At 41.5% G+C, this 25,589-nt stretch overlaps 1 protein-coding gene across 2 annotated transcripts; it reads right to left on the bottom strand.

The window, feature by feature from the left end:
* Positions 1-178: 178 nt before the first annotated feature.
* sema3e (sema domain, immunoglobulin domain (Ig), short basic domain, secreted, (semaphorin) 3E) lies at positions 179-20,088 on the bottom strand. 2 transcript variants are annotated; one of them, XM_069161917.1, is made up of 17 exons: positions 19,207-20,088; positions 10,671-10,831; positions 10,303-10,362; positions 9,784-9,903; positions 7,788-7,881; positions 7,393-7,509; positions 6,435-6,577; positions 6,220-6,334; positions 5,647-5,716; positions 5,424-5,568; positions 4,869-5,094; positions 4,642-4,733; positions 4,143-4,184; positions 3,739-3,905; positions 3,356-3,423; positions 2,913-3,046; positions 179-2,225 (listed from the first exon to the last, which is right to left on the bottom strand). In XM_069161917.1, exons 1-17 carry the CDS (start codon positions 19,325-19,327, stop codon positions 1,725-1,727), a joined length of 2,376 nt encoding a protein of 791 aa, XP_069018018.1. In that variant the 5' UTR covers positions 19,328-20,088; the 3' UTR covers positions 179-1,724. The 2 variants fall into 2 exon arrangements, with proteins under 2 accessions (XP_069018018.1, XP_069018017.1); XM_069161916.1 differs by having other exon boundaries at positions 3,356-3,426; positions 19,207-20,087.
* Between the last annotated feature and the right edge of the window lie 5,501 nt (positions 20,089-25,589).

Below are 25,589 nucleotides of genomic sequence, written 5' to 3'. Positions count from 1 at the left end.
AAATGAATTCTACCGACATATTGCACATTTACCATAAGCCACATGTGTGTGTGTGTGTGTGTGTGTGTGTGTGTGTGTGTGTGTGTGTGTGTGTGTGTGCATGTGCGTGCGTGTGCGTGCTCAGTGTACTGTATATATCATTATTGATGGCCAAACCATAGAGGTGACACCAGGGAAGGATGGTCCATCTTTTTTTAATGGCAGGTATTTATAAGGGGTATAGCAGACACAACATTTTCAATATATGCCGTAGCTGATGAATATTCAAGAGCAATCGTGAGTGACAGGCTGAGGCCTTGACAGCGACTAAGTGGCTGTTTTTACAACATTATGAATAAACAACAGGATCAAAACAATAAAGTGGCAAATTTATGAAATAAATAATTCAAAACATGGAAAAAAAAAAGACGTGATCCTCCAGAGAAACAAACCCAACCACTACAGTGCATTTCACTGTAACATCAGATTTTTTGTTTCTGACCGACTCATCTGTTTTGCTGGTGACATGCTTGGATGGTCACCCTGACATTTTTTCTTCTGAAGGAAATCTGGTGTTGTACACTGCTTTTTGTGGTTGTGATTAGAAATCCCATTTGCAACATCATTGCAGACAAGTAAAAAAAAAAAGGGGGGGGGTGATGAGGAAATAATGAGCGAAAGAGGGAGGACAACCAGCAGAGTGATGACTTTTTGAATACACAGTTATAATTACCCGATGTGCACACAAAGACCATCCTGAATTTTAGATAAATACAATATACAATACACACAATACTGTTGGTACATTTGATCACAACTGTAGATGTAAATGTAGACACTTATAGTAACAATAATATCCACTTTTCATCTACTGTAATAGGTTTTACAAGTGCTTAAATAGTAGTTATTTTCATCTAGGGCATAATTGTAATTGAAAAATGCCTCAAATATCCATAATAGTGGCATTGCAACATCTTGCATTGTGGCCATTGTAACCACACAACCCCGGAGCCGTGAATGCAGTCTAATCATATTAGGAGTATCAGAATGCTCAAAGCATTTTTCACTGCACATAAACAACAACACAATATTTTCCAGTTTATGACATCTAAACAGTTAGAGAACTTAAAGCAGAAACCAAGAAAATAAGTTACCATAGTACTAAAAAAAAAAAAAAAAAAAGATTGGAAGGTAAATAGCTTTGTTGTTTTCTCTCATAATAGATGCAGTTTAGAGTTTGTTGTATTTTGTCACGGAATGAGAGGTGGAGCTTAGTGAAGAAGTCTCTGTGTGCGTTTTGATTGACAGCTGGTTTGGGCTCGGGCAGTCCACGGGAGCTGATATATTTTGGTCTGTCTCTTCAGATCAGGGGCAACTTTGCTTAATCTCTTGTCCGTCTGCCTGCAGGGTCTCTGCTCTGTACTGACACAGGCGTTTGTCGTGTTTATACAGGGTCTGCACCAAATAATAGGTTTACACCACACACAAAAAGGCAAAAATGTGGTCTGTAAAATTAGTAGAAACAACACAGTCAGACGAAACTACTGAGTGATAAATGTAGCTACAACAGCGAGGAAGCCTGGTCCTGTTGTTTTTCTGTTACTGCGCTTGTTGAAAGCAAAGTGAAAACCTTTTACCTGGTGCAAACACTGAGTGAGTGTGACCTTTAGACAGTGTGTGTGTGTGTGTGTGTGTGTGTGTGTGTGTGTGCGCGTGTATGTGTGTGTGGCCAGTCTCTGTTCTCTTCAGGTGTCTAAGGTGTGCCTGGGAGCTCTGTGGGAGTTCTCCTCTCCCCTCCCTTTTCCTCTCTTCTCGCCACCCAGAGGAACATACCTCCTTTTGGCCTTTTTACGTTTCTTATCAGAGCACCAGACTCGCTCGCAATACTCTTCAACCCTCTGAGCATCCCCATAGCCAATCAGCTGGAGGAACTCCTTGTACCACAGCCTGGAGTCGGGGCCTAACACCAAGGATGGCACCAGAGATCTGGGGCTGATGCTGGGGCCCGGTGGGGGGCCCATGGAGGAGTGGCATGGAGCTGCAGCTCTTTCTCCCTCCCTGTTATTTGCCAGGGTGATCGCTGATTCCACCCTCTCTCCTCTGAGCACGTGTAGACTGATACGTAATAACGTGTGCACGTATCCGTGTTCCACAGTCTGGCACACATACACGCCAGCATCTGAGCTTCTCACATGTAGAAACAGCAGCCCGTGGGAGGTCATGATAACCCGCTCATCACCTCGAACCTGAAAAGGCAAAATTATTATTTTTTTATCAAGCCATTGATGTAGTCATTATTGAAGTCTAGAAATTCAGGCATCCGTGGCACTGCTGCCGAATTTGCTTTTCTCCCTGGAGCAATTTTAATTAAAAAACTTACAGCAGAAGTAAAGGTTGAGGAAGAGTAGCATCTCAATAGTTTTCTCAATACACGGTTATGTGAGGTATATAAGTTTCTCTTTGCTCTAGTGCATGTTTGAATAATGTTTAAGATATAAACATTTAAATCGGTTTTGATATATTTGAATTGGTTAGCCAGGCTATCATTTTGTTTGTCGGTCTCAGTGCATTGAACAATACATTTAAATACCCAACACATTTCCAAAAAGAATGCCTCAGTTCCTCAGGACAATCTACAAACCTTTCTGTTTGTGTAAATATAAATACTTGTTGCTTGAGATGAAATGTTACGACAGCACTGAGGTGGCAGCGGAAATCTAAGCTGTAAATCAAATTACATTTATCTGCATGGCTGGACAGATCTATCGGAGTCAGAGGAAAAATGTGTTGTTGGAGATGGGAGCAAGTGGGACAATATAAAAACTGAACCTTAAAGTTTCAGTACTTCACCATTCTGTATCTTTTCATGTTGTGTAATACTGTAAATGTTAAGTATATTACCATTTATATTATGTTAGATGCATCAAACTCACCTCGTGTTTCTCTCCTCCTTTCTGTAAGAACCAGAGGACCTTAGCTTGAAGTGATCGAGGGACACATTCCAGTAAAGTGCTGTTGCTCTCCACACCGTACACCAGCCTCTCCTCAGCTCTCTGCCATTGTTCATCTATACACACACACAAACACACACACACACATCATAAAACATAGTGAGGCAAGATAGATGGCAATGAACTGCAGTGACCTTTCATTATTTGACAAATGCACAGTTTGGATTGTTGTTTTGTCACAGTATACCAGCACAATAATCCCTCTAACCACCAACTGCAATGAGACATTCAGAGTTCATATTTTTGTTCACGATACTGTATTTCTCGTAGCTAAACATTTTTTGTCTGACAACATTTTCAGATACCAGTAAATACATACAAGCACCCATCCACACGCACATCGCACATTCATTGCATTCACTAACCATCAATTTGCAGCCCATTGCACAGCTGGACGGCGTTGCCATGGCGAACATCCTGCCGCCTGAATCGCCTGCTAAGAAGGGTGACAGGGAAGCAAAGAGGAGTCATTTTCAACATGTGATGAAAGTGTGAGAGATGGGTAAAAGGAAAGAGAAAAAGAAAGTGGGAGAAAGATAGATGGAGGAACGGGGGTTGATCAAGTGCACACTGATAGACATTACATAACACCTGGCTGTCATGTCTCTCACTGCCCGTGATAATGACTTGGCAAGCCAGCCTCAGAGCGTTGTGACTTTCAGGGCAAGGACTGATAAAGGTGTGAACAGCTGATATCACACACAAACATCTGCAGGGTCTCCTGAGGTGTGTGTGTGTGTGCTGTTACCTCTTGGTGTAGACTCCAGCAGGGTAGAATCTGGAGCAGGTGAGACCATCCCAGGCGCAGTAGGGGTCTCTAGCCAGACAACAATCAGCACATTCTGAACCGTATAGGTCACACTGATGCAGTCTGACTTGGGCCACTCCCACTTCTGACCCCACATACAGCTGTTGCTGTGGACCCCAAAAATGTGGAACATGGGTATCAGGACAGTTTAATTGGAATCAGATTTTTCATATGCAGTCTGTCTTTTCCTCGTCCAGCTGGGCTACTTAACCACAAGTAGGCTACAGTGCATCTAAATCATGTTGGTGCAGTGTAATGCAAAGTGTCACAATGTTATCATCTTGTGGCTAAACAACAGAACTGCAGGAATGAAAAAGCAGTTTAATGATTCACTGTTCTCTTACCCTTTTAGGTGATATTATCATCTCTCTCACTGGTGCTGGCACCTGCAAATGGGAAACGTTTCTGTTATTCAAAAATGAAGCTGAGTCAGTGGCTCATCACATGCTTTTCAAAAAAAAAAAAAGATGTGACATTGATTTCTTTGTCACTTCAGGCCTCCTGCCATGCTTTCACCCATTCCAAATCAGGTCTTAATTAAAATGACAGCAACCACTGCTTGCAGTCTAATTTTCAAATGCAGCCAATCTAAGTGAAACCGATATATCAAATCATTGTGAAGATCTCTCAGCGGGCTGGCTGCACATTCATTCTTGTGGCCCTCTGATGATGGAGAGGAAGCAAATCAGCAGTTTGTGTTTCTGAAAGAATCCTTCTTATGGTGTGACTGAAGCAATAATGAAGTCTGATATCTATCGTCTGATATGTTTGCAATAAAAAAAGCCAAATTCACTTGAACACAAAGTCTTCTTTCCTCACATTTTTTAGCTAAAAATAGAGTACCTTGAATACTTGCAGCTCTTCCAGCAGCACCTCCTCCATAGTGTCTGTGTCTTTGTTGTAGATGGTGATAACTTTCAACACCACTGAGTCATCTAATGAGAACAGATTTTAAATGTTAATGTTAATATAACAGGCTAACGGCATCACTTTTTAAAAAAAATTTACAACCAAAATTTTAGGTTTAAAACTGTGTAGGCAACAATTGTGCAACAATACAGTGTGTATACCAGTGCCGATGTAGAGAACATGGTAGTGTCCATCCTGGGCTTGGACTCTGTCTACTGCGATTTGAGTCAGCTTTCTTCTGCCTGGCTCCGTCTGCAGCAGGACAGGTCTATGTCGCTGTGGGAGGACCGGGCGATACATCACAGGATGAGAACGCACAAACCGTAGAACCTCATCAGGAAAATCCTTGGAGCTGGAGAAGCCACCGCCGTTCACTTTACTGGAGCACTGTAGTGTGACAGACATAAAGAGAGTAAAAGGAGAGTGTGGGACAAAGACAAAGGAGGACTATTAATTGCGTCAGCTCTGTGCGCAGTGTAGAAAAAAAGCTGACATGCATTAGTCAGGCTTCGACTGCCTCTGTATGACCTGCCGAGGTAGTTACAACAGTGCTGACATTCACCTAGCTGCCCTACATTCTCTCAACACTGTCCCTTTCAAAGGGCATCTGTCGTGTACACAGACGGGATGGAATGGAGAGTGCTGTGAATGAATAATGTCGGGCAGTCTGGTAATAAAATCCCATAAACGTGATTTATTCAGAATTTAAGACTTACAGATCCAGGTCGAGGGTAGGGGACTCTGTCCTCATAAGGTGTCCAGTGATGCTCAGGTCTCTCCCGGTAGGCAAACGGACCGTTAAAGGCCGCTCTGATGTCATCCATGTGATAAACACACACTGCATAGCCTTTAAACACCGCGCTGCAAGACAAGGCTTCATTAGTGATTTGGTGGATGTCAAAGTTCTGTAATGAAATACTAACGTTGTTCTTCACTCACCTTGTTGTGCTAAAGAGGCCAAAGATTTCAGGGTTTTTCTCACCCTTGTTGTTGAGCACAAACACGTCCTCTGAAACACAAAATGCAGAAATCAGTTTTTAACCACAACCGAGATTGTAATTTTAGTTTTTTTCTCAACTTAGACATTGTAACAATGGTATATATCATCTGCTAAGAATCAGCATGTTAGCACGCTGACGTTAACATTCACATTAAACACTTTTTAACATTTTTGTAAATGTAAAAAAATCTCAGAAGGATCTCTGAGGATTTGTCAGAACAGTAGTATGAGTTGCTACAACTTTCATGTTTTTTTCAAAGATCACACTTACTTAATTTTTGGGGAATTTGATTGCTTTGTGACTCAAATGTAATGGTAATACATGAGAGACACACGTTTTTGTCGGTAAACATCTATTACTGCAGGTCTGATACAATATAACAAACATCCAAACACCATCATAGCTTTGCAAATCTTAAGTAATGCAGATGCAGATGTGTGAATTATTGACAGGCATACTGAAAGTTAACAATCATTAAGATAGTATGCGATGAGTGTCGCTGCCGTCCTACCGAGGTCATCAAAATGTGTATCAATGCCATTTGGTCCAGCCACAGAGCAGATGAGACGGGTTTTCAGGAAGGAGCTCCATCTATTCACCAGCATTCTCTGTCCTCCTTGGTCATTCTGAGAGATGAAGGCAGATATTGATTGTGACTACCCTGTCCATACTTTCATTCTGGCTGGAATATGCCCAGAAAAGTTTCTGTAGCACGAGTATTCTCACCGCACAAACTCGGCCAACGCGGGTGTAGACCGCCTTGTTCACTCCCTCAGCATCCATCTCTCGCTCGGTGAAGAAGAAGTAAACTTTATCATCATCTTTGTCATCGTTGTCAGGAATAACTGCTGACCCCACAAATTTCGGCTCTGTAGGAAGAAGATTTTTTTTTTAACATGAGGCTCCCTGCCTCATGTTAAACTTTTTGCTTTGAAATACAAAGCAAAAAGTTAGATCGTGGTAGGATGTACTTATACTTATTTCATGTGCTTTATGGGAGGAATCTCGTAAAGGCCTACTTTGTAGGATTTAGGAAGATCTGAGCAGAAAATTCATAATTATGTTTTTAATTGTGTGCAATCACCTGCAGAATTGTTGTTTTTATCACCTTAGAATGAGCCCTTCATATTTACATAGGAAGCGGGTCCTCTTCCACAGAGCGTGCCATGTTGCAATGCTATGTTTATGTGTGCTGTGTTGCATGCTATAAGTTTAGCTGCCATAAATTCTCTGACGGGGAGGGTGAAGCGAAGGGTATTACGTTGGTTTTAATCTTCAATCTCTGCTGGATGCAACTAAATCCTACACACTGCTCCTTTAAATGTCTGTCCTTCAAATATTTGTCAAACCGTTTCAGAGTAAAATACCCATGTAAAGATATTGTTTAGCGAAGAACAACAAGCTTATTAATCTTTAAATAAAGCCATTTCTGATGAAAACAGGTATATTGATATCATGTGGAGGGCCTACGTTATTTAAATCTCAGCCAGTGTCACATTTAATTTAACGTCTAATAAACATATTTGGTCACGTTCTACATTTGATCAAATTTTACCCAATACATCATTACGTCTCATGTGAGTAGCATCACATTTTCTGAACTGTCACTATTTGGACATGTATCCGTAAGCACTTCCTTGTTTTTATATGGAGATGTTATAATTTTGATGTCATGTACACCAACCATTGAGCTGCTGCCTGTCGTTCCTTTCAGTGCGTGTGTAGGTCTGGTTGTTGAGCCGACACAAAGCGCCATCGTTTTCCCAGTAGTCAGTGTAGAGGCCAATATAGAGCTCTCCTCCTAATATACACATGAACACACAAACAGATTAATAGAAACACAATATTATCAAAACAGCACCCTCTTTTACTGTGAAAACAAATGGCATAAGAAAAAGGCCACAAGATGGCAGTATTGACTGCTTAGAGGTCTTCAGAATGAGCAAACCTCCAAATGTAAAGTGTATAATTGCATAGTATGTCATCTTACTAAAATGAAAACATACGTAGCAGTCTGACAACTGTGCTTTTAACCAGCTGATGGTGAGGTGATGAGTGGTAGACTGAGCAGTGCCTTACTAGACAGTGTAGACGTGCAGGGACTGTTGGGGTCGTATGGACAACGTCCTCTGCCACTCATAACGCTGTCTCCTTCAAGATGAAACAGTCTGTCCTGAAACACACAGGTACGGGCATAGTTATTCACACCCAGATACACATGAACATAAATGCCACAAACACAGCACGTGCAAAGGCCTTTAACAACATCCAGACAAACCCCAGGAGGTGATGTGTAGAGAAAGGGATGGAGATGAATTAGAGAGAGGAAGAATCAGAAAGTGATGGATGAGACAGTGAGAGAGAAGATACATGAGACAAGAAGTGATGGATGACCAAATGAAGGACTCCTGTCTGGATGTGTATAACCAGCTTTGTTCTGCTCTTATATCGTAGTAAGATCACCACTTCCACTCCTCAGATGTTGCTGCCCTGCAGAGCAGGAGGCTGAAACACACGCACCCATACACAAACACACAGACCCACGCACACTTAAATACACAGACCTGACCTCCCATAAGAGCTCACATGTTGTGTGCCACCGCAGCACTCAAGATAGTCCCTGGCAGTTCAGAAAGGATGTCAGGCACTGTATTGATTTATGAGGAGCCACAGAACCCTGCTGCTCTGTGACTACCGCTCTACGTATGACTGTAATAGAAGTCAGTTTCTGGGTTAAACTCATTTATCATGTACAAAGATCAATCAAAACCAAATGGAAAAGAGGTAAAACAGCCAGAATCAATATTAGTTTACTAGCAGTACTCTGAAATATGGGATGTTTTTTATTGCAACATCTGGGCCACTCGTGCATTAATACTTGATTCATTAGTCAGTGGCTGGTCTGATGAATGTCAATAGTATCTTGTATCATAATTTATCTTAATGTAAATACTATTCAGCTCAGACTTACTGGTAACTGTTGGCTAAGTGTAATCTCATAGATCACGTTTATGATTTGTGTGAGGCAATTTGGTAGAGAGGCTGCCTACTCTTCCATACATGAACCATATCTGATCCAGTATTGCTCTGCTATGAACACCTCATGAGGGATGGCTGCGGGTTGCTCCTGTTTGGAAGCTGTGACTGGCCTGGTTGACCTGCTCGGCCGGTGTTGGAATGCATGGTGGAAACCTTTCTACCCTCCTCTCTCTCTAAATACACTTCAGAGACAGACACACACACACACACACACACACACACACACACACCTACTGCCCTATGTTTGACATATGGGAGATATGCGTCATACTGTATCCAAACATGCTCACTGATATATGCAGGCAATTTTGCTTGCGTACCGTTTTACATGGAAGATACTCCTGTGCACCCAAATCCCACAGCTGATACACACACACACACACACACACACACACAGACACACACACACACACACACCCAAACAAGCACGTACACTCTCACACACACTGGTTTGAATTGACCCCTCAGTGAGACAGCACATTAGTTTTTCTTGGCCTCAAGCCTCCTTCCTCTTACAAAAAGCAGCAACTCCATGTTTACCTGGACACTCGTGGTGCCAATTTCTTTATGATGTAAATTAGAACCTTGTGTCAAATAGTACTCTCTGTCAGAACAAAACCAAACTCCGCCTTCTCTTACTCAATGCCTTTTCCATATCCACTTCACATCACTCATTGTTGTTAGGCGAATAAATCCATCTACAAGCCGCATGTGCAGAGTTTAACAGCTGTTGGTCCAAGCTGTACTAACAGTACTCCTCACTTAAACATTGTCAAAACAGAGTGAGGAAGGTTCTGGCTATGTCCATCTTAAGAGAGAAGGGCAGAGAAGAGTAGAATACCATGTGAAATTTGGCCGACCTGCAACACTTTCAACAGACTCACTGTCTGATTTTCTGTCAGTCCTTTGTCTTAAGTCCAGCAAAAATGGCATAATTAGAAAAATCCAGAACAGCTTAATGGACCAAAAGCTCACACTTTTGAAATGAACCCTTTGAATTGTTAAACCAAACTCTATTTCCGTCCTCGAGACTCACCTGCCCTGTGTGTCCCACTCCGACCAGGACACAGACGGGGTTAAAGGCTCCGGTTCCACAGACCAGCAAATGGGTCTCGTTGTACTGCTGCAAGACCTTAATGTAGTTTGCACACTCCGGCTGTTGGAAGAGATACGGGGATAAAGTGGGTGAAGTGGGGTGGGAGCGTCATAGGGTTCAGACGGTTAGATTGAGGCCACACAGTGAAAACGGTGTAATGGAAAAATGCCAGGGTTTTTATTACATTGTTAATAACATCAATACTTCAGGTTAAACAAAGGTTAAGGAACACAGTTAGATATGTAAATCCATTCATACATGCTGACAGTGTATAGCACTTTAACAGATTCATCTACCTATGGAATAAATTAATTACACTATATATAGATTTTAGGTTAATACACGTTATCAGCCGCATTTGTCCTCACCATTAATATTCAACCTCAGTCATGCTACCAAATCCCAGGTAAGAATGTATACAACCACATGTTCAATAATATTTTACAGCAGAGGGCTTACCTTTTCCCTCCCCTTCATCATACACTCCTCTAGCTGAGATTCTGTACTGGCCCACTGGATCTGAAAGACAGCACAGTTGCCATTTTATTCACAAAACGTTATTGCATATAGAAAAGAAATTGTAAAATAATTTGAACATAGTAGAACATTTGGCCAAAAACGTATCGCTGCGGTATCATTGTCTGAAATCTGATGGAACTGGCTACATTGCTCTAATATTCCTCTTTAAGTAACTTTTGTTTTATACAAACGCCGACCTATAAAGACACGCATATGCACATTTAGTTTGGCTAACCCTGAGTCCCATGGGTCTCAGAGTTCAAATGTCTCGCTTCCTGACAGGCAGGCAGCAATGAAACCAGGCCTACCTCTCTGTGGTGTGTGTTAACCTGGTCCAGGCTAAGGGAGAACAGGCTATTCTTGGCTCCAACATAAAGTCTTGCGTGGCCTTCATCCAGTAGCATGGTCTGGGGTTGAAGAGATGCTCCATGTCCCTGGAACACCCAGGTCCTGTTCAGCTGCCAGAGCTCTGCATTGATGACAACATACAGACAGAATAAGACAAAGAGAATTATAGAAACCTGTAGATAGATAAATCTATTTTACATGTGGATTCAATCTTGCTTCTTGTCTGTACTAAAAATCTAATTTGAAAAAACGCCTCCCTCAAGAGATTTCTACCAGCTCTGGTAACCTATGAGTTCCAACTGCTCCAGTGGCCAAGGGCACAACACAACATGTGTTTCTGATCCATAACTTCCCCAAGAGAATGTCAGAGCAACACCAGGGTTATCTATCCACCTCATCTCTCTCTTCCATGCACCTAAGCCTCAATTCAACTATGCTTATCATTGTAAAAGTCCACATGAAATAAATAGGGACACAGTGAGCTCAAGGCAAACCACACAGGCATTAATAAACTGCTGAAAGGCTGACTACAAACCCTTGTCACAGCTCGACCATGAAAGGACACCCCACAAAACCAGAGATGGTTCTGGGAAAGATGTTGTGATTAACGGGAGGAGCATTAGATGTGCACAGTCTTCAGCTTGTGGTCTCTCTTACCAAGAGGAAGCAGTTTTATCAGACAGGAAACGGAACCAGCCTCTTTATCAGCTGCCACTCCCCGTCAGTCTTGCTTTATGTGATTTGAAATCTCTCTTTAAAAAGGAAGCAGCGGGCCATGACAGATATGTCATTAAGTGTAAACACAAACTCATCAGAATAACCACAGATCAAGTAGACACACAGACAGTTTGCATGGACACATACTGTACCACCCATGCACACGCACATAGTTTTATGTGCCTGATAGAACTTGACAGGCCATTCCTCAGTACCTGCTCTCTGTAAGCCTCTTTAGAGGTTGAGGGTGAAGGATTTGAGCAAAGTCCCAAACCTCCAGAGGAGTGCACTTCCTCTGGGTTGCACTGGCCTGAAAATCCTTTCATTAACACATGATCGGGTTGGACTGGGTGTCCTTGTCATGGAAGGAAGGGGGGTCTGGTGTGTGTTAGAAGTGATTTTGAGACCAAGCTCGGGCAGATTCAGGCAGACAAGCGAGTGTTTCTGATCAAATCCATAGCATAGTATTGCACAGCTTAAATTTGTCTTACTTTCATAAGCATAGTAGGACATACTTCTTTTGAGCCATTAACTACACACACGTCTATTTTACTATCCCGACCTTTCAACTACCCCAAATAACGCTGAGGTGTCTCTACATGTTAGGGCTGCAGGGGGTAATAGCACAATTTGTTTTTCTAGCATCTGTGTATTTTCAGTGTTACTTGATCTCCAAGATCAAGAAGGAGAGAGTATTTATCCTGTTTTTGTAGATCACTCATAGCAACCGCACTCCACTCTGTGCAAAGTTTTATTTGTTTAAAATGGGATTAGGTATCCACAGAGGAGTGGGTATCAGTGTATATATTTTGTTGCTATTAAGATGTCTGCATTGGAGACAAGCGACTATTTGTTTGAGTAGCATTATATCTCGGCTGGTGAGGTGGCAGAGACGGAGGGGATGTGGCAGTGGTGTTCTGTCAGGGCTCAGACATGCTTCCTGTAATTATCTAATCCACACACGCACAGGCACCAGCACACACGCACACGCACATACTTTTAGCGCTTTTGAGTTCTGTGTCTCTCACACACAGATTTCTCTATATTCTAGTTCTTTCTGAGTCGAGCTGACCTTCAAGGACAGTCCTTTAACACTGGCTCTCAAACAATCAGCTCCTTCTTCATGTGAAGTCAAATTTGCAACCCCTTACTGAGATGACAGACTTAGATTGCTATTTAAAGTGATGGAGTAAACACTGCGTAAGTCAAACCCATTTTTCCTTCTACTTTTCACTTGTCTTTGTCAATAAAGATGAGTGGCAGCTGATTCATATGGACACATGCACATAACAAGACACATAGACCTCCAGGAGCTTTCTCACTCTCACAGACAAACACAAATACAGATACATTTTATTTACAAAAGTAGATTTGTAAATATAATATTTTAAATGTGGCGGTCAACTCTGAATTGGGATATTTCCATGTAATGCTCATTGGATTAACCCTCGTGTTGTCCTCGGGTCAAAATGACCCGCAGCTGTGTTCAACCAAGTTCTATTTTATTTTCATATTTTTTTGGGATCATTGGTGACAAGAAGGCTGTGAGGGTTTCTTTAAAGAATGATGACCAATGATCCCAAAAAATATAAAAAAAATATAGAAATAAAATAGAACTTGGTTGAACACAGCTGCGGGTCATTTTGACCCGAGGACAACACGAGGGTTAGACAAACGGAGGAAACGCTGTCAAAAAAAGAAGGAAAGAAAAATGTAGGCCCCCCACATACAAGTGATAAACTCCAGTCACATTTATGTAAAAAAAAAAAAGAAAGAAGAGTTGATTATAATGATCATAGGTAATTAAAGGTACGAAAGCACTACAGTCGATCTCCTGATTACACTGACACACCGAGAGACGCTTCAGAGCAGTATTTTAAAGGTTTTATCCTCTGTCATTAAATATGCCAACCTCTGCCCAGGCTGAATAAGACAAAGAGGGGATTTCCACATTTCCCCATACCTTTCTTTCTCTCTCACCATCTGCATCCAGTGAGGGCTCCTTAGCCAACAGCTACAGAGCTAGAAAGAGGAGGATGGTGTTTCTCCTTCAGCAACTGAGCCAGGGAGACACATGGCCAGACTGTGATCCCACTTCAAATGGAAAACACAGAGAAAAAGGACTCCCTCAAGACAGACACTTTCATCAGCTGTCTGGGGAGTGCTGAGAGATGCCTGAGAAGATTTGGTGAATTGAAATCAAAATAAACTTGGCGATCTCCTCTTTATCCATGTATGGACACACTGTTTTGCTACGCGAGGGAGTAAAATGTGTGTGGTGTGTGTGTGTCTTTGTGTCTACAGTAGCAGCCTATTTTGGTTTTATAGGTCCTTTGGAAGCCTTTGATGTTTAGTCAAATAAAAAAGTAAATGCACACATAATATCATAAAACACACACAGGAAACTTAAAAACACAAATTTACTTTGCTATCACCATTTGATCTATTGCCAGCACTAAGCACACTTTTTATGTGAGAAATTTAATTTGTGGCAGGCAGTCTCATATTTCCAGCGAAATAAGCTTCTCATTGAGTAATGGGACTCATGCAGAAACAGAGACATTACAAAAGAGAGAATTATTAGGGTGAGCTGGATTTAAAAGGTACAAAAATAAGAGGGGAGTCTGTTCTCCTTTTCCCCTGATGTCTGAGTGAGACTGTGGGGCTCCTGGGGGTGGGGTCAGGAGCTGGAGATCTGTGGTGTCATGCCATTATCGGTATATGGCCTTGTGTTACCGTATCCCCTTGTGTGTGTGTGCGTGTGTGTGTGTGTGTGCGTGTGTGTGTGTGTGTGTGTGTGTGTGTGTGTGTGTGTGTGAGGGGAGGGGGGGGTGATGTCACACAGCAAAATGAAAGCCACATGGAGTGTCCGAGGAGGATGAGAGAGAAAAACTGTTCTTCACTGTAATAACGACGGGGGTGTAAGTGTGTACCTTTATTAAATCAAGATAATACCTGAAAAGTGACAGTTATTTATCCAACAATGCAGCTATTCACATACAGTTCATGTGACATCTGCTAATATACTTTCTGAATATATGAGTCCACTGTATTTGACTGACATTTAATTAAAGTCTATCCCCATCTGTTGCAAACGATACTGCCTCAGCTATATATGTATATGGCCTTGGAGCCAAAATCACTTATGCTATGTAAAAGTCCCACAAAGTATGGTTTCCTATGAAATTTTATTTGCATTAAATATTTCATAATTTTTCAGCATAGGAAATGCATGCTTAAGTAAACAAACTTGAACAAACTTGAACTAACAACTTGTGCAGCCATATTACACAGAATAGTTCTTCTCACTGGTTCTTCTCTGTCCCCAATAATATGCAGACATATGAAGGAAGACTCCCTCCTTTATTGGCTCTCTTTTATACACCAAACTACAATAAGAACAAAAATCCACTTCTTTGTCTTGAAATGCTCACTCTTGTCATCCTTCATCCTCTTTTTTTTCTCCTGTAATATCATTGCAGCTTAGTCTCTGAAGACTCAAACAATCTTTGTCCCCTCTCTTTTCCCATGTTAAAAACTTAACTCATCTCCACTCCCTGGTTCCGTCTCTGGGAAAAGGTCAGAAAAGATATTAGAGTTTCACCAGCTGTCTTCCCCTCTGGACATCTCATTAATGAACTGGAGAGCACACACATAACACAATGGGAGAGAATATGACACTGAGATGTACACAGGCAAAACGAGAACGCGAGAAAGGTGCGTGTGGAGGCCAGGAGGTTGAAAAATGATCCATTTTTCCTTTGCTGACCTAAAAGGTGTGATTTATCTAAGTGCCGCCATGCCCTCCATTTGCCAATGGCTTGATTTAAGGTCTGACTGCCCTATGGACACACAGGTAAAATCTTAATTATCGGTCTCTTCACATGTAGGCGGAAGAAAATGAATTGGACTCCTCACTTAACATATTAGCTTTAAGTATGAAAAATTAGAAATAAAAATTGCCCCCTTCATTTTTTTTTTCAGTCAGACACAACTCGAGGTAATATACTTTTACTGGTATACTGGTATTTCCCATCTTACCCTCAGAAGAAAGTCACCTACAGCCTCCTCATTTCGAGGTTGTAAAATACATAGAGGGAGCTTTTTCTTGTCTGGAGAGGAAGTTCTAAAATTGCAGTTCAAAGGGGGGGTTTCATACAGTAATTGCTACCTGAGTAATCCCTGTGTTCACACATGCATGCACATCAGCTCTTTCTGCTTAAATCCCACAGTTTTAAGTGCTGAAGACAAGAAATGAAGTTTAAACATTTCTCGATAAACGTATTTTCTAGTCTGTACCCATACTCTTTTTTTTTTTTTTTTTTATCCAGTTTTAGAGGCATATATGACTCCCTCACACATATAAACTCTTAGCATGAGTAAATTTAGCCCTCAAATGCTTCAACACACTTTTGTTTAAATTTTCCATGAGGTAAATGCTGGGCTAAAATAGTGAAAGCATGTGTTTATTTATATAAGAGAACATATACAGTATGATGTTAACCCTGCCAGAACAGCTTCACATCACCGGATGACTTTATTCACCTTCACAGACCTGCTGAAGATAAATATTTATGTTACTAAATGATGACAGCTTTTGGGGAAAAATTTCCTTGGCAGACTACTGAGGGAATGCCTGGTCAGTTTAATTATTTTAGAGTTTTTAGTCGTGTTTAGACGTGTTTTTCATAGCTGTTCTCATGAACACTTTCACTCAACTCAAACAGTTTTAATAATACAAAAATCTCAATTTCGAGATTTTTATTTTAATTTTATTTTGTGGTCTTTTTTTCACTGCACCAGCATCCAGATTTTCAGATATGTAAGGAATTTAGTTTTGGTTTAGTTTGATCCTTTTTGTCTTTGTAGATAATGCTTTCTGACAGTACATACTGATGAGGCAGTTCTGGACAGGTTTCCATAATGTGGCTGATGGGATTTTTTTTTTTTTTTTTTTTTTTTTTTTTTTTTTTTTTTATGCTTCACTTAACCAGGAAGGCCTGATCTCGATTTGTCCAAAAAAACCTGCCATGACCAAATCAACAGGAAATGAATGTGAGGCATAAATTCACCTTCAAACACAAAGTACTTCTGCTAACTAAATCATAGTAAACTATGTAGAAGTAAGGAGTTTTTGTAAGTGACTTTGTTCTGATTGGGTCATCACTGTTACGAAAACTGCTGTATCACACTGTCTGCTGCTTCAGCCAAGCATGATGACAGTTTTGTGGAGGCAGCAAAATAAATCTAAGCCTAGCCACCTACCTGCAACCTGCCGGCATACTCGCTGTGCAACAGCTTCATTAGCAGCAAAATTGATGGTTGTCCTAAAGGAATCGCTTATTTTACTCCACAGGCCGAGAGATCTGAAATAGGCTGCTACCAAGAGCCTTGAATGATGTAAATCCTAATTGTATGGATCTGTGTCCAAAAGCACAAAAATATTACAAAGCAAATGGTACGTTTTTATTCCTGTTCTATAGGAAGCATATCTTCCTCCAGGGGCATTGCTATGTGTAATAACCCCATATTTAGGGAGTTTTATTGGCCAAAAGTCCAAGCAATTGACATTTATTAACATATTTAGCCTATATTTAAAGTCTTTAGATGTTATACAGTCAAAGATTAGGGTAAATTCTTTCTAAAGACAGCACAGAGTCAGTGTTTGTAACTCAATACTCCATGCGATTTAGGTAACAGCCCTGAGTTAACTGGGTGTGTAAGCAACTGAAAGGATGACTGCAATGAAAGCAAGTTAAATGCATGTGAATAAACCTTCACTGGCCCAGAAGAGTAGACAAGAACATGAGGAATAAATTAAAAAGAAAAAGTGAATTAGAATTTCACGATGTGGAGAAGTCTGGCTAACATCAAAGCATGCATACATCCTTATTGTGCAGTATAGGAGAGCCACCCTTGGAACACATGATAATGTACCCAAAGGAATTCACTGCCAGAAACCACGAGAAAGCTGATCTGATATATTATTGAGCTTCTTATTGATCTCACTCTATATTTGCCCATTTGACCAGAAGTAGATTAAAAATATTGCAGTATTGTTATGATAAACTTTTGCTTCCCACTGTCAACCTTCTCTCAAAGAGAAGAATAAAGTTTTTCCACCCTGTTTTGATTCCAGATGTTATGGTAATATGTTCAGAGTCCTGAGGGTGATAAGTTAAAACCACCTCCATCTCCCTGAACTGCATCCAAGTCATCGGCGTGTGAAGAATTCACACTATTCTGCCTGTGCATGTGTCCGTATGTATGAGTTTGTGTGAACTTAAGGTTGTGCGTGGCAAAGCCCATGAGGCATATATTAGGGCTTATATGTTTTTCATTCCATAATGATAGGATCCAACTTCAGCCCACACTGCTCTGTGCTAGCCAGAACATGTATCAGGAGCCAGAGAGAGAGGGAGAGAGAGGTGGGGTGTCAATCACTGAAGCAGCTCTCACCTCAGGCGGTTAATGAATTTGGGTGATACACGAAAGTTACAATCAAAACTGATGCTTATGACTAATCATATCAGCAGGGATCTGCTCACTTTTGTTAATGTACTGTATGAATTTTGTACGCTGTAGCCAAAAGTCACAATTTCTTGTTTTTCAAAAGTTTTCTCCCTTTTTTGGGGAAAAATTGTGCTTTACTGTATTTATTTAATTATTGCGTTATTGACAAGTTCCCCTATGCAAAAAAGGGGAGAAATAAGGCATACAGTACAAATAATAAAAAAACGCAAACCCTCCTATGAAATAGATGTAACAACCCTCATAACAGACTCCAAGCACATATTCATGAGTTATTGACCATCCAAATTCCACACCTATTTTCAACCATGACTAACACGCTTATGTGGAATCATCACCTTCTGTTGCTATAGAGATCAAAGAAACTGTGAGAAAAAGGCAATGTTTACTCAAGACTTTTATCTACAAAGATAAAACCCTCATTATTGTCCTAAAGATACACAACAATCGCTCCACATACCAGTGCATGCGCATCCATATCACACACTCCCACGCACACGTAAACAGGCACACACATACAAACATGTTTCTCGCTCTCTGTTAGGCACATTCCCATGCTAAAGAAAAAAACAAAAACAATATTCCATCAGTATGGCATGAGAGAAAGCCACATTGTGGAATCTCAACCACCATGGCCGAGGGACCAAAACAAACTCCAAGGAGGCCCCTTGAGTGTCAACAGTGGGTGAAAAAAGTGTGCACTTGACAAAGTCGGAGCAGAAGTCATCCCTATTAGATCCAACCTTGACTTTTTCTCCCAGGCTAAAACATGAATCTTCAATGACCAACTCATTACATGGTAATGATACCGCCTATTTGACTTCATTTTAAAGCGGGATGTATTCATTTGCACACTTCCATATCTATTGAAGAGTAATATGTCATAAACTAGAAAATCTCATATCATTGTTGTTTGGTGACAGTAACTATTTTTAACTATTCAATGAGATCATTTTAGGGGTGCCAACAACAATGCTGCAATGACTACTGATATTAACTGAGAAGAGAGGTCCATTCAAATGTGGAAAATGATTGTCTGTTACACCTGTCTCATTCTCAATCTGCAATAAATGCTCTGAGCAGAGGAAGCTAGTTTCAATTGGAGCTGCACTTACTGTTTTTGACAATTTAATCACAAGGCTGCGTTCTACTCTATTCATTCAGCACAACAGTATATTTGAATTTGTGCGACGTCAATATTTGCTGCCAAAGTACATTAAAAGAAAAAGATAACAGGTATTTTCTCACCTTTGTGGGAGAGCCGTATCCTTGGGTAAATGCTGTGGGCTGTGTGAGCCATGCCCAGAAGAGCAAGACACAGCACCATCAGTGACAGAAACACAGTCCTTACGCTCTCTGCCATCACCATTCTGTGTTTAAGTCCACTCAGCGTTAGCAGCAAAGTCTATGAAAAACAAAAAGTCTGCAGGTCTTTGCTCGGTAACTTCCTGCAAACAGTGTTCAATCAGAGAAAGTCTTTGATATCCAACAAGAGTCAACTTGGAGGTAACAGTCCATTTTCCAATGATCACCACAATGTGTATCAACTAAATGTATCTCTGCAGCCTCTATACAGTCCTTGCTTTCTCCTATAGCAGTCTGCTGAAAGCTGCATCCACCCACCACCTTGGTGGACAGGATAGTGCTTTGGCTATTATCCTTGTTTGGTCTTAGTAACCAGGGAGAAGAGAAGTCCAGTTGCTACATTCACGCCGCAGTGCTCACTGCTCTGTGTCCATATGTCAGTCCGTCTGTTTGTTTGTCTGTCTGTATGCACAGCTTAGATCCACTCTTTCTGATCTGTTGAAAGCAAAAAGTGAAAAAAAAAATGAAAAAAAATCCGATCTAGGAATCCCACAAAGGTGGTGTTGCTGCTAATTTGTAAAACCTGAATGCATTAGTCTGTCCCAGCAGGCAGGCAGGCAGGCAGGCAGGCAGATCTGGAGCTGCTGTACTGTATCTTCAGCTTCAGTGTGTGTTCCTCCTCTTGGGTCCACTGGAGCCAGTCATTCTCTGGACAAGAGCCCAGGAAAAGGCAGTGTGGAAGAGGGGAGGAGTAGGGAGCCTCGTGTCTGGCGTGCAGTCTCTCTGCACTGGGGAAGAAAGTGAAGCACTAACTCTGCTCACGCTTGACCAGTCAGGGAGGATCTAAAACTCAGCTCAAACCTCTGTCAGCCAGTTTAGATGGTTCCTACCACAGCTACTGATCTGGGCATGGGCCACCTGCCATGGTGTGTTATGAGAGCGTGAAAAGGCTCTGTGTGTGTGTGTGTGTGTGTGTGTGTGTGTGTGTGTGTGTGTGTGTGTGTGTGTGTGTGTGTGTGTAGTTGAAAATGTGTGGAGTGTGTGTCAGTTATTGGAGGGCTGAAAATTGCCTGCTTCTTCCTCTAGACTGTCTTGAGATCTCGTCCCTCCTCCCAGGCAGCTGGATTAAGTGTGCTGCGTCTCCCAGGCACACGCTGCAAGACTTTCCCCTCCTCTCTTAGAAATACTGCCTCTCTTGTCACTCTACAGATCACCCCCTGCTTCTCCTGTACCCTTACTCTCCTCCTTCACTATACCTTCTTTTTTGCTCCTGCCCCTGCTGCATTAAATAGACCTCAGCCAAGGTTAACTGGCATTTCTTTCATTTTCAATCATTTCCTTCTCTGTGCTTGTTTCCATGTGGATAGTCATTGTTACCGTTACCATGGAATTTCATGTACAAGGTTTCTTTCATTGATATTTTGCCTTCTCACCGCCCATTTAATCTCTCCTTCTGTTTATTTTTCTAGCCATCTCTCACACACATCAGTTCTCGAAAACCTAGTTATTAGTTTGTCAGTGTGTTTTACGTGTTCTCCTTTGATTTATCACACCATGCCATTTCCCTTTTCCTTTTTTTCCTCTCAGTTTGTCTGCTGTTACATTCTGTCTAAATGAGTTAGTATCTTTGTATGTACTGGTGTCTAAGTACAAGTATTCAAGTATTGTCAGCATTGCATAAAATATTAATGTTAAACTCATTGACATGCAGTTCTGTATTGTGCCCTTGCAGTCTTTTGTTTGGTCTCAAGGTCCCCAGTTTTCTGAATCTGATTAGCAAACGCACACACACACACACACACACACACACACACACACACACACACACACACACACACACACACACACACACACACTCACTCAAACACAAAAAAAGATTAACAAGATTGACAAGTTATAATGGAATTTGTGCGTACTCCACAAGAAAGCCCCACAGATGTCCATTTACTGGAGCCGAGCGACATCTTTCTCCCGTAAAGCTCTCTGAACATCTGTTTTTCTCTGTCTGTGTGTCCTTTTCATGGCAGTGTGTTGTCACCAACACTGACTCATCCTGATTCATGTTGAACATGGAAGCATTCAATCAGCCTGAAAAGAGAAAAAAAGTCATATTTTGTTTTTCCAAAATCTGCGTGTGGTTCACATTGCGGGATAATTAGTGTTTTAATTTGCAAAACAAGGATTTAATGACTACATTTCCCAGTGGAAATCTTCATTCATAATTGACATCTCTGCATTAACAGCACAAATAAAGACTGCACCAAAGACAAAGCCAGCAAATGTATCTGAATAAACAGAATGAATAGTTAAAGGGGCGATAGTAAGAGTGAACAAAAGAGAGATACACACATAGTATGAATGTGTTCATGTCAATAAATAGCAGGCATTTAAATTAAGACACGTACTGTAAGACGGAATTGGAAATGATTGCAATAGGCTGTAGCAGCTGTACCCGCACCCCAACACCCCTCCACCACCCTGGGATTTGATGGCTGCAACTCCCACGTTGCACCTGTTCCCTGCCAGAACAGAAGGACTTTGTGTGTGTGGAGGTCTCGTAACATACACTATCTCTGTTATTCCATTGCCTGGTGCAATTATAGACTCTCATCTGTTGTTGCGAGTGAGACAACTGTTCAACTTCATCCTCCCTGGAGCTGGCACTCTCAGACTGACTGTGACACAATTTCATCAGTTTTAACCCGGGCGTTAATGTCCGGACATATTTTAGCTGTGCAACCTGATAAAAGCTCCTGCGGAAGACTTTCATTTCCGATGTCTTAAGCCACTGTCTCTGATGAATAGCCATTTAAACAGGCTAATGCACAGACCAGTGAGCACTGCATTCTCCTGTTCACATTGGCCCCTCAGTGACTGAATGGGTCTCCGACTCCTTCACCCTGTCTAACAGCAGTAATCAGTCAGAAATATGCCTTAGTCCAGAAACAATAACAGCTCAATTGCCCATCTCTCCCCTCCTTTTTTACAATCCACCTTTAATATGTCTCTGCTTCCTTCCCCTTTTCTTGATTTGTGCATGTAATTTCCACCCTTGATGTTTCCATTAGTAGGAATCCGCTTGTACTAGTAGCTTGTACCAAGTGCACTCCCAGGCAGCACTCCTACACATAGTAACCACAGCCGCTACACACCCACTTTCTTCCCGCCTCCACTGAAATTCTGTGCTCTTACACGCGTCCCTGGGATTCCACCAATACCTGGGATTTTTATTCAGTGTGTAGTGCACTGCAGAGATATTTGCTTTGCAATACTGCCCTCTTTGAAAGCATCGAAGACGGTAACATTCACAAAATCTTCACCGGCATCTTGTCACATCACTAAATGATTTCTTCCTGTATTTGCTGTTTCAGGAAGCGTGAGTGAGTGAATGTGTGTTTGATTGAGTGCTGATGTCTGGCGTTTGTTTGAATAAGCCATGTCCAAATGTCTGGCGGTGTTCCTTTCATGCTCAGTGAACACAGAAAATATTTTCATTCATGGTAATGCTCTGTCAATATTCACCCTGTTCAACAGAAGCCTCTCTCACCTCCTGCTTGGCCTGCACAGACAGACATGCACCCTCCTCCACACACTCACACACACGCCCTCTGTTTTCATGTCCATGCAAGTGTTCTGCAGCAATGTGCATTGAATTGCAAAGTGGTACATTGCAAGAGTGTGATAGGAAAAAGGAAATGAAGAGATTAAAAGCGAGATAGACTTAACCGAGTGAGTATGCATACGTGCATTTATGCATGAAACTGTGTTTATGTTAGTGTATGTCTGCTGCTGACCGCCTGCAGGGCTCCCCTCTGCTAAAGAGAGGTCATGTCTCTGGTCTCCCGCAGCAACAGAAGCAGCAGTCAGAGGATCCAGTGTTTCGGAGACATGATATTCTCCAACCGTTTACACAGGTGGCTATCATATGGCCAGTAAGTGCGCACACGCACTGCAGAGACATCAGTCAGAATCTGCAGACAGGCAGTAGCAGTACCTGTGATACATCAGTGATTACACTATATAACTTGAAAGGGCAGGTTAAAAAAAAAAAAAAAAAAAAAAAAAAACTCACCAAGACACACAAATGTTTATCATATTTCAGTAGTTTGGGGATTCTGTCAGAGAGCTTATGTTTCAATGTGTGTGATATCGCGCCGAGAGAGGGATTCACTGGGAGTCGTGTGCTGAGAAAGAAGGCGGCGGCGGTCTATTCTAAATAGGAATCCAGGTGTGTTATGGTTGGTTTAGCTGTCTGCTGAGTGCACACCTTCACACATATGAATTTATGCTTGTAACCACTTTTAACATATGTCTGTAGATAAGTGGGAATAGCTCTGTATGCATTCGGTTACAGACCATTATTTTCTAACATGTCTCCAACTGAGTGCTGCTCACCCTCAGGTGAGGCCATAAGTAGGTGCACGTCTCGCATGAGTGTCTACAGCACTAAAGCGTGGTGGATACTTTCTCTCTCTGCTAAATATCATGCCAGAGACCACAATGTGTCATCCAAGTTCAGTTGGGCACAGAGCAGCGATCAAAGAAGCTATGTGGCCACTGCTTTTGCTTTCCTTGCTTCCTGTGATTCAGCTTTGAGGACATATTTCTTAGTTATAGGTTTAGTAACGGGAAACCCAGCCCTGGCCAGAGCTTTGCAGTCACAGATGGTGAAGAGGAGGAATGGGTTACACCTCTGGAGTGCTATGTGGAAGTGGCCATCTAGCCTCGTGTATTCTCATCCATCATCATGGTAACGTCACATAATCCACAGGTTAGTGGTTGAGGGTGTATGTTTGTGAATGCTCGTGTATTGTGTGACTGTGTTTATGTGCTTACAGGTGAGTGTTGGCGAGTGTTTGAAGATGTCAGACAACACATACTGAACTACCCATTTATCCTCCTTTGCATTGTCATCTTTCATGCTTTGCACTGTGACATGACTGTATTTATGTCAAACAGTTTAAGATGGAAAAAACAGGCCACTTAAAAAGATTTCTGTAATACAGTCTTGTCACTGCCTTGACCATTTGTCCTAAACACGCTTAGCTATGATTACTGTTGGCAGACAACATTGAGATAGATAAATAATGTTGAGAAGTATAGACTAAACATCTGCCTTCAACATACTTATGGCTGTTTTTCCTACCTTACTGGTTACTAATTTATGATCACACAGAAATGTAAGACGCATTTCATTCAGCACCAAAACTTAAACACCAGGGTGGATACATGAAAAAGCAGCACAGGTTGAATCACAAAGCTCCAACACAGTGTCGTGCATTGCACCAAAACAGACAATATTTTAGTTTATGATGAAGGAAAACCTCTGTAGGTGCACAGTTCCCCTTTGTGTATGTGTGAGAGCATGATGTCTGTGTGCGCAAGACACTGTGCATATGTTGATGCACCCCTGTGTTTACAAAATATGAATAGAAGCACATAAATTGAATCAGTGCTTCCTTCCTGCTCCCGGGCAGGACCACCATGCGCTGCTGCTGCAAGGAAAATGATGTGGCACTTACTATCTGTTTCCATTTGACAGTCCTCTTTGAAATGGCTTAGAAAGAGTTCCTTAATATCCCATACGGAGGGCTCATCTGCGACCAATAAAGGGCCGCTGCCATGTTTAAACCCTGGCACTGATTGCTCAACTAATCTGATAAGTAAACATCTAGCCATATTAAAAACAGACCACTATTTGATGTAGAAAGACAGAAACTGAAAATCAAATGAGTTTAATTGAGACCAAATGCTTGAAAAAAACAGTTCATCCACATTTGTGAATTAAGAGTATGAGTCATACTGTGGGTGTATATTTAAGATGGCATTTCTGTCATAGTAAATTACTGTCTACTTTGTTTCCTGCGTTTTTGCCACCTTCAAATACCAGACACTCTTCAAATCAACACCTCGTCCTTGTCTTAATCCAGGCCTTGCTTATCAGAGGGGCAGAGATGTTAGGCGACCCCTAAATACTAACAAGTTTCTCTTTGCTTCAGTTATTGTGCACACACTGACAAGCAGTATGTGTTTGTCATCATCAAACATCAGTAAGAATGTGAGTATGAAGATGAAAGTTTGGTGAACAGTATTGGACTAGCGTGTTTTTTTTCCAGATGTGTTGTTCATCAGTTAACCTGTTCACCTACACTACATCACTGTGACTGCTTTAAATTACACTATCAGTGACTTGTGTCAAAGTCTCCTGTTAATCCATTTGTAGATGTCACTAAGTTTACATTTCTCCTCAATGCTGATTAATAACCTCATTTACCTCAGGATGAGACACGTTCCAGAGATTTGTAAACACAAGCAAGCTGATATCG

The sequence above is a fragment of the Embiotoca jacksoni genome, unplaced genomic scaffold (genome assembly GCF_022577435.1).
Source record: "Embiotoca jacksoni isolate LCO1_2020_lvr unplaced genomic scaffold, fEmbJac1.0.p SCAF_3, whole genome shotgun sequence".
In the NCBI taxonomy this organism is placed as follows: domain Eukaryota; kingdom Metazoa; phylum Chordata; class Actinopteri; family Embiotocidae; genus Embiotoca; species Embiotoca jacksoni.
The sequence above is the reverse complement of the archived record's forward strand: the minus strand, read 5'-3'. Positions and strand labels throughout refer to the sequence as shown.

Coding starts and splice junctions, on each gene's coding strand:
- sema3e (XM_069161916.1), bottom strand. CDS start 19,327: ATGGTGATGGCAGAGAGCGTAAGGACTGTGTTTCTGTCACTGATGGTG. Junction 4,185..4,641: donor AAGAGCTGCAAGTATTCAAG/GTACTCTATTTT, acceptor TCCCATTTGCAG/GTGCCAGCACCAGTGAGAGA. Junction 3,047..3,355: donor CAATGGGCTGCAAATTGATG/GTTAGTGAATGC, acceptor GTGTGTGTATAG/ATGAACAATGGCAGAGAGCT.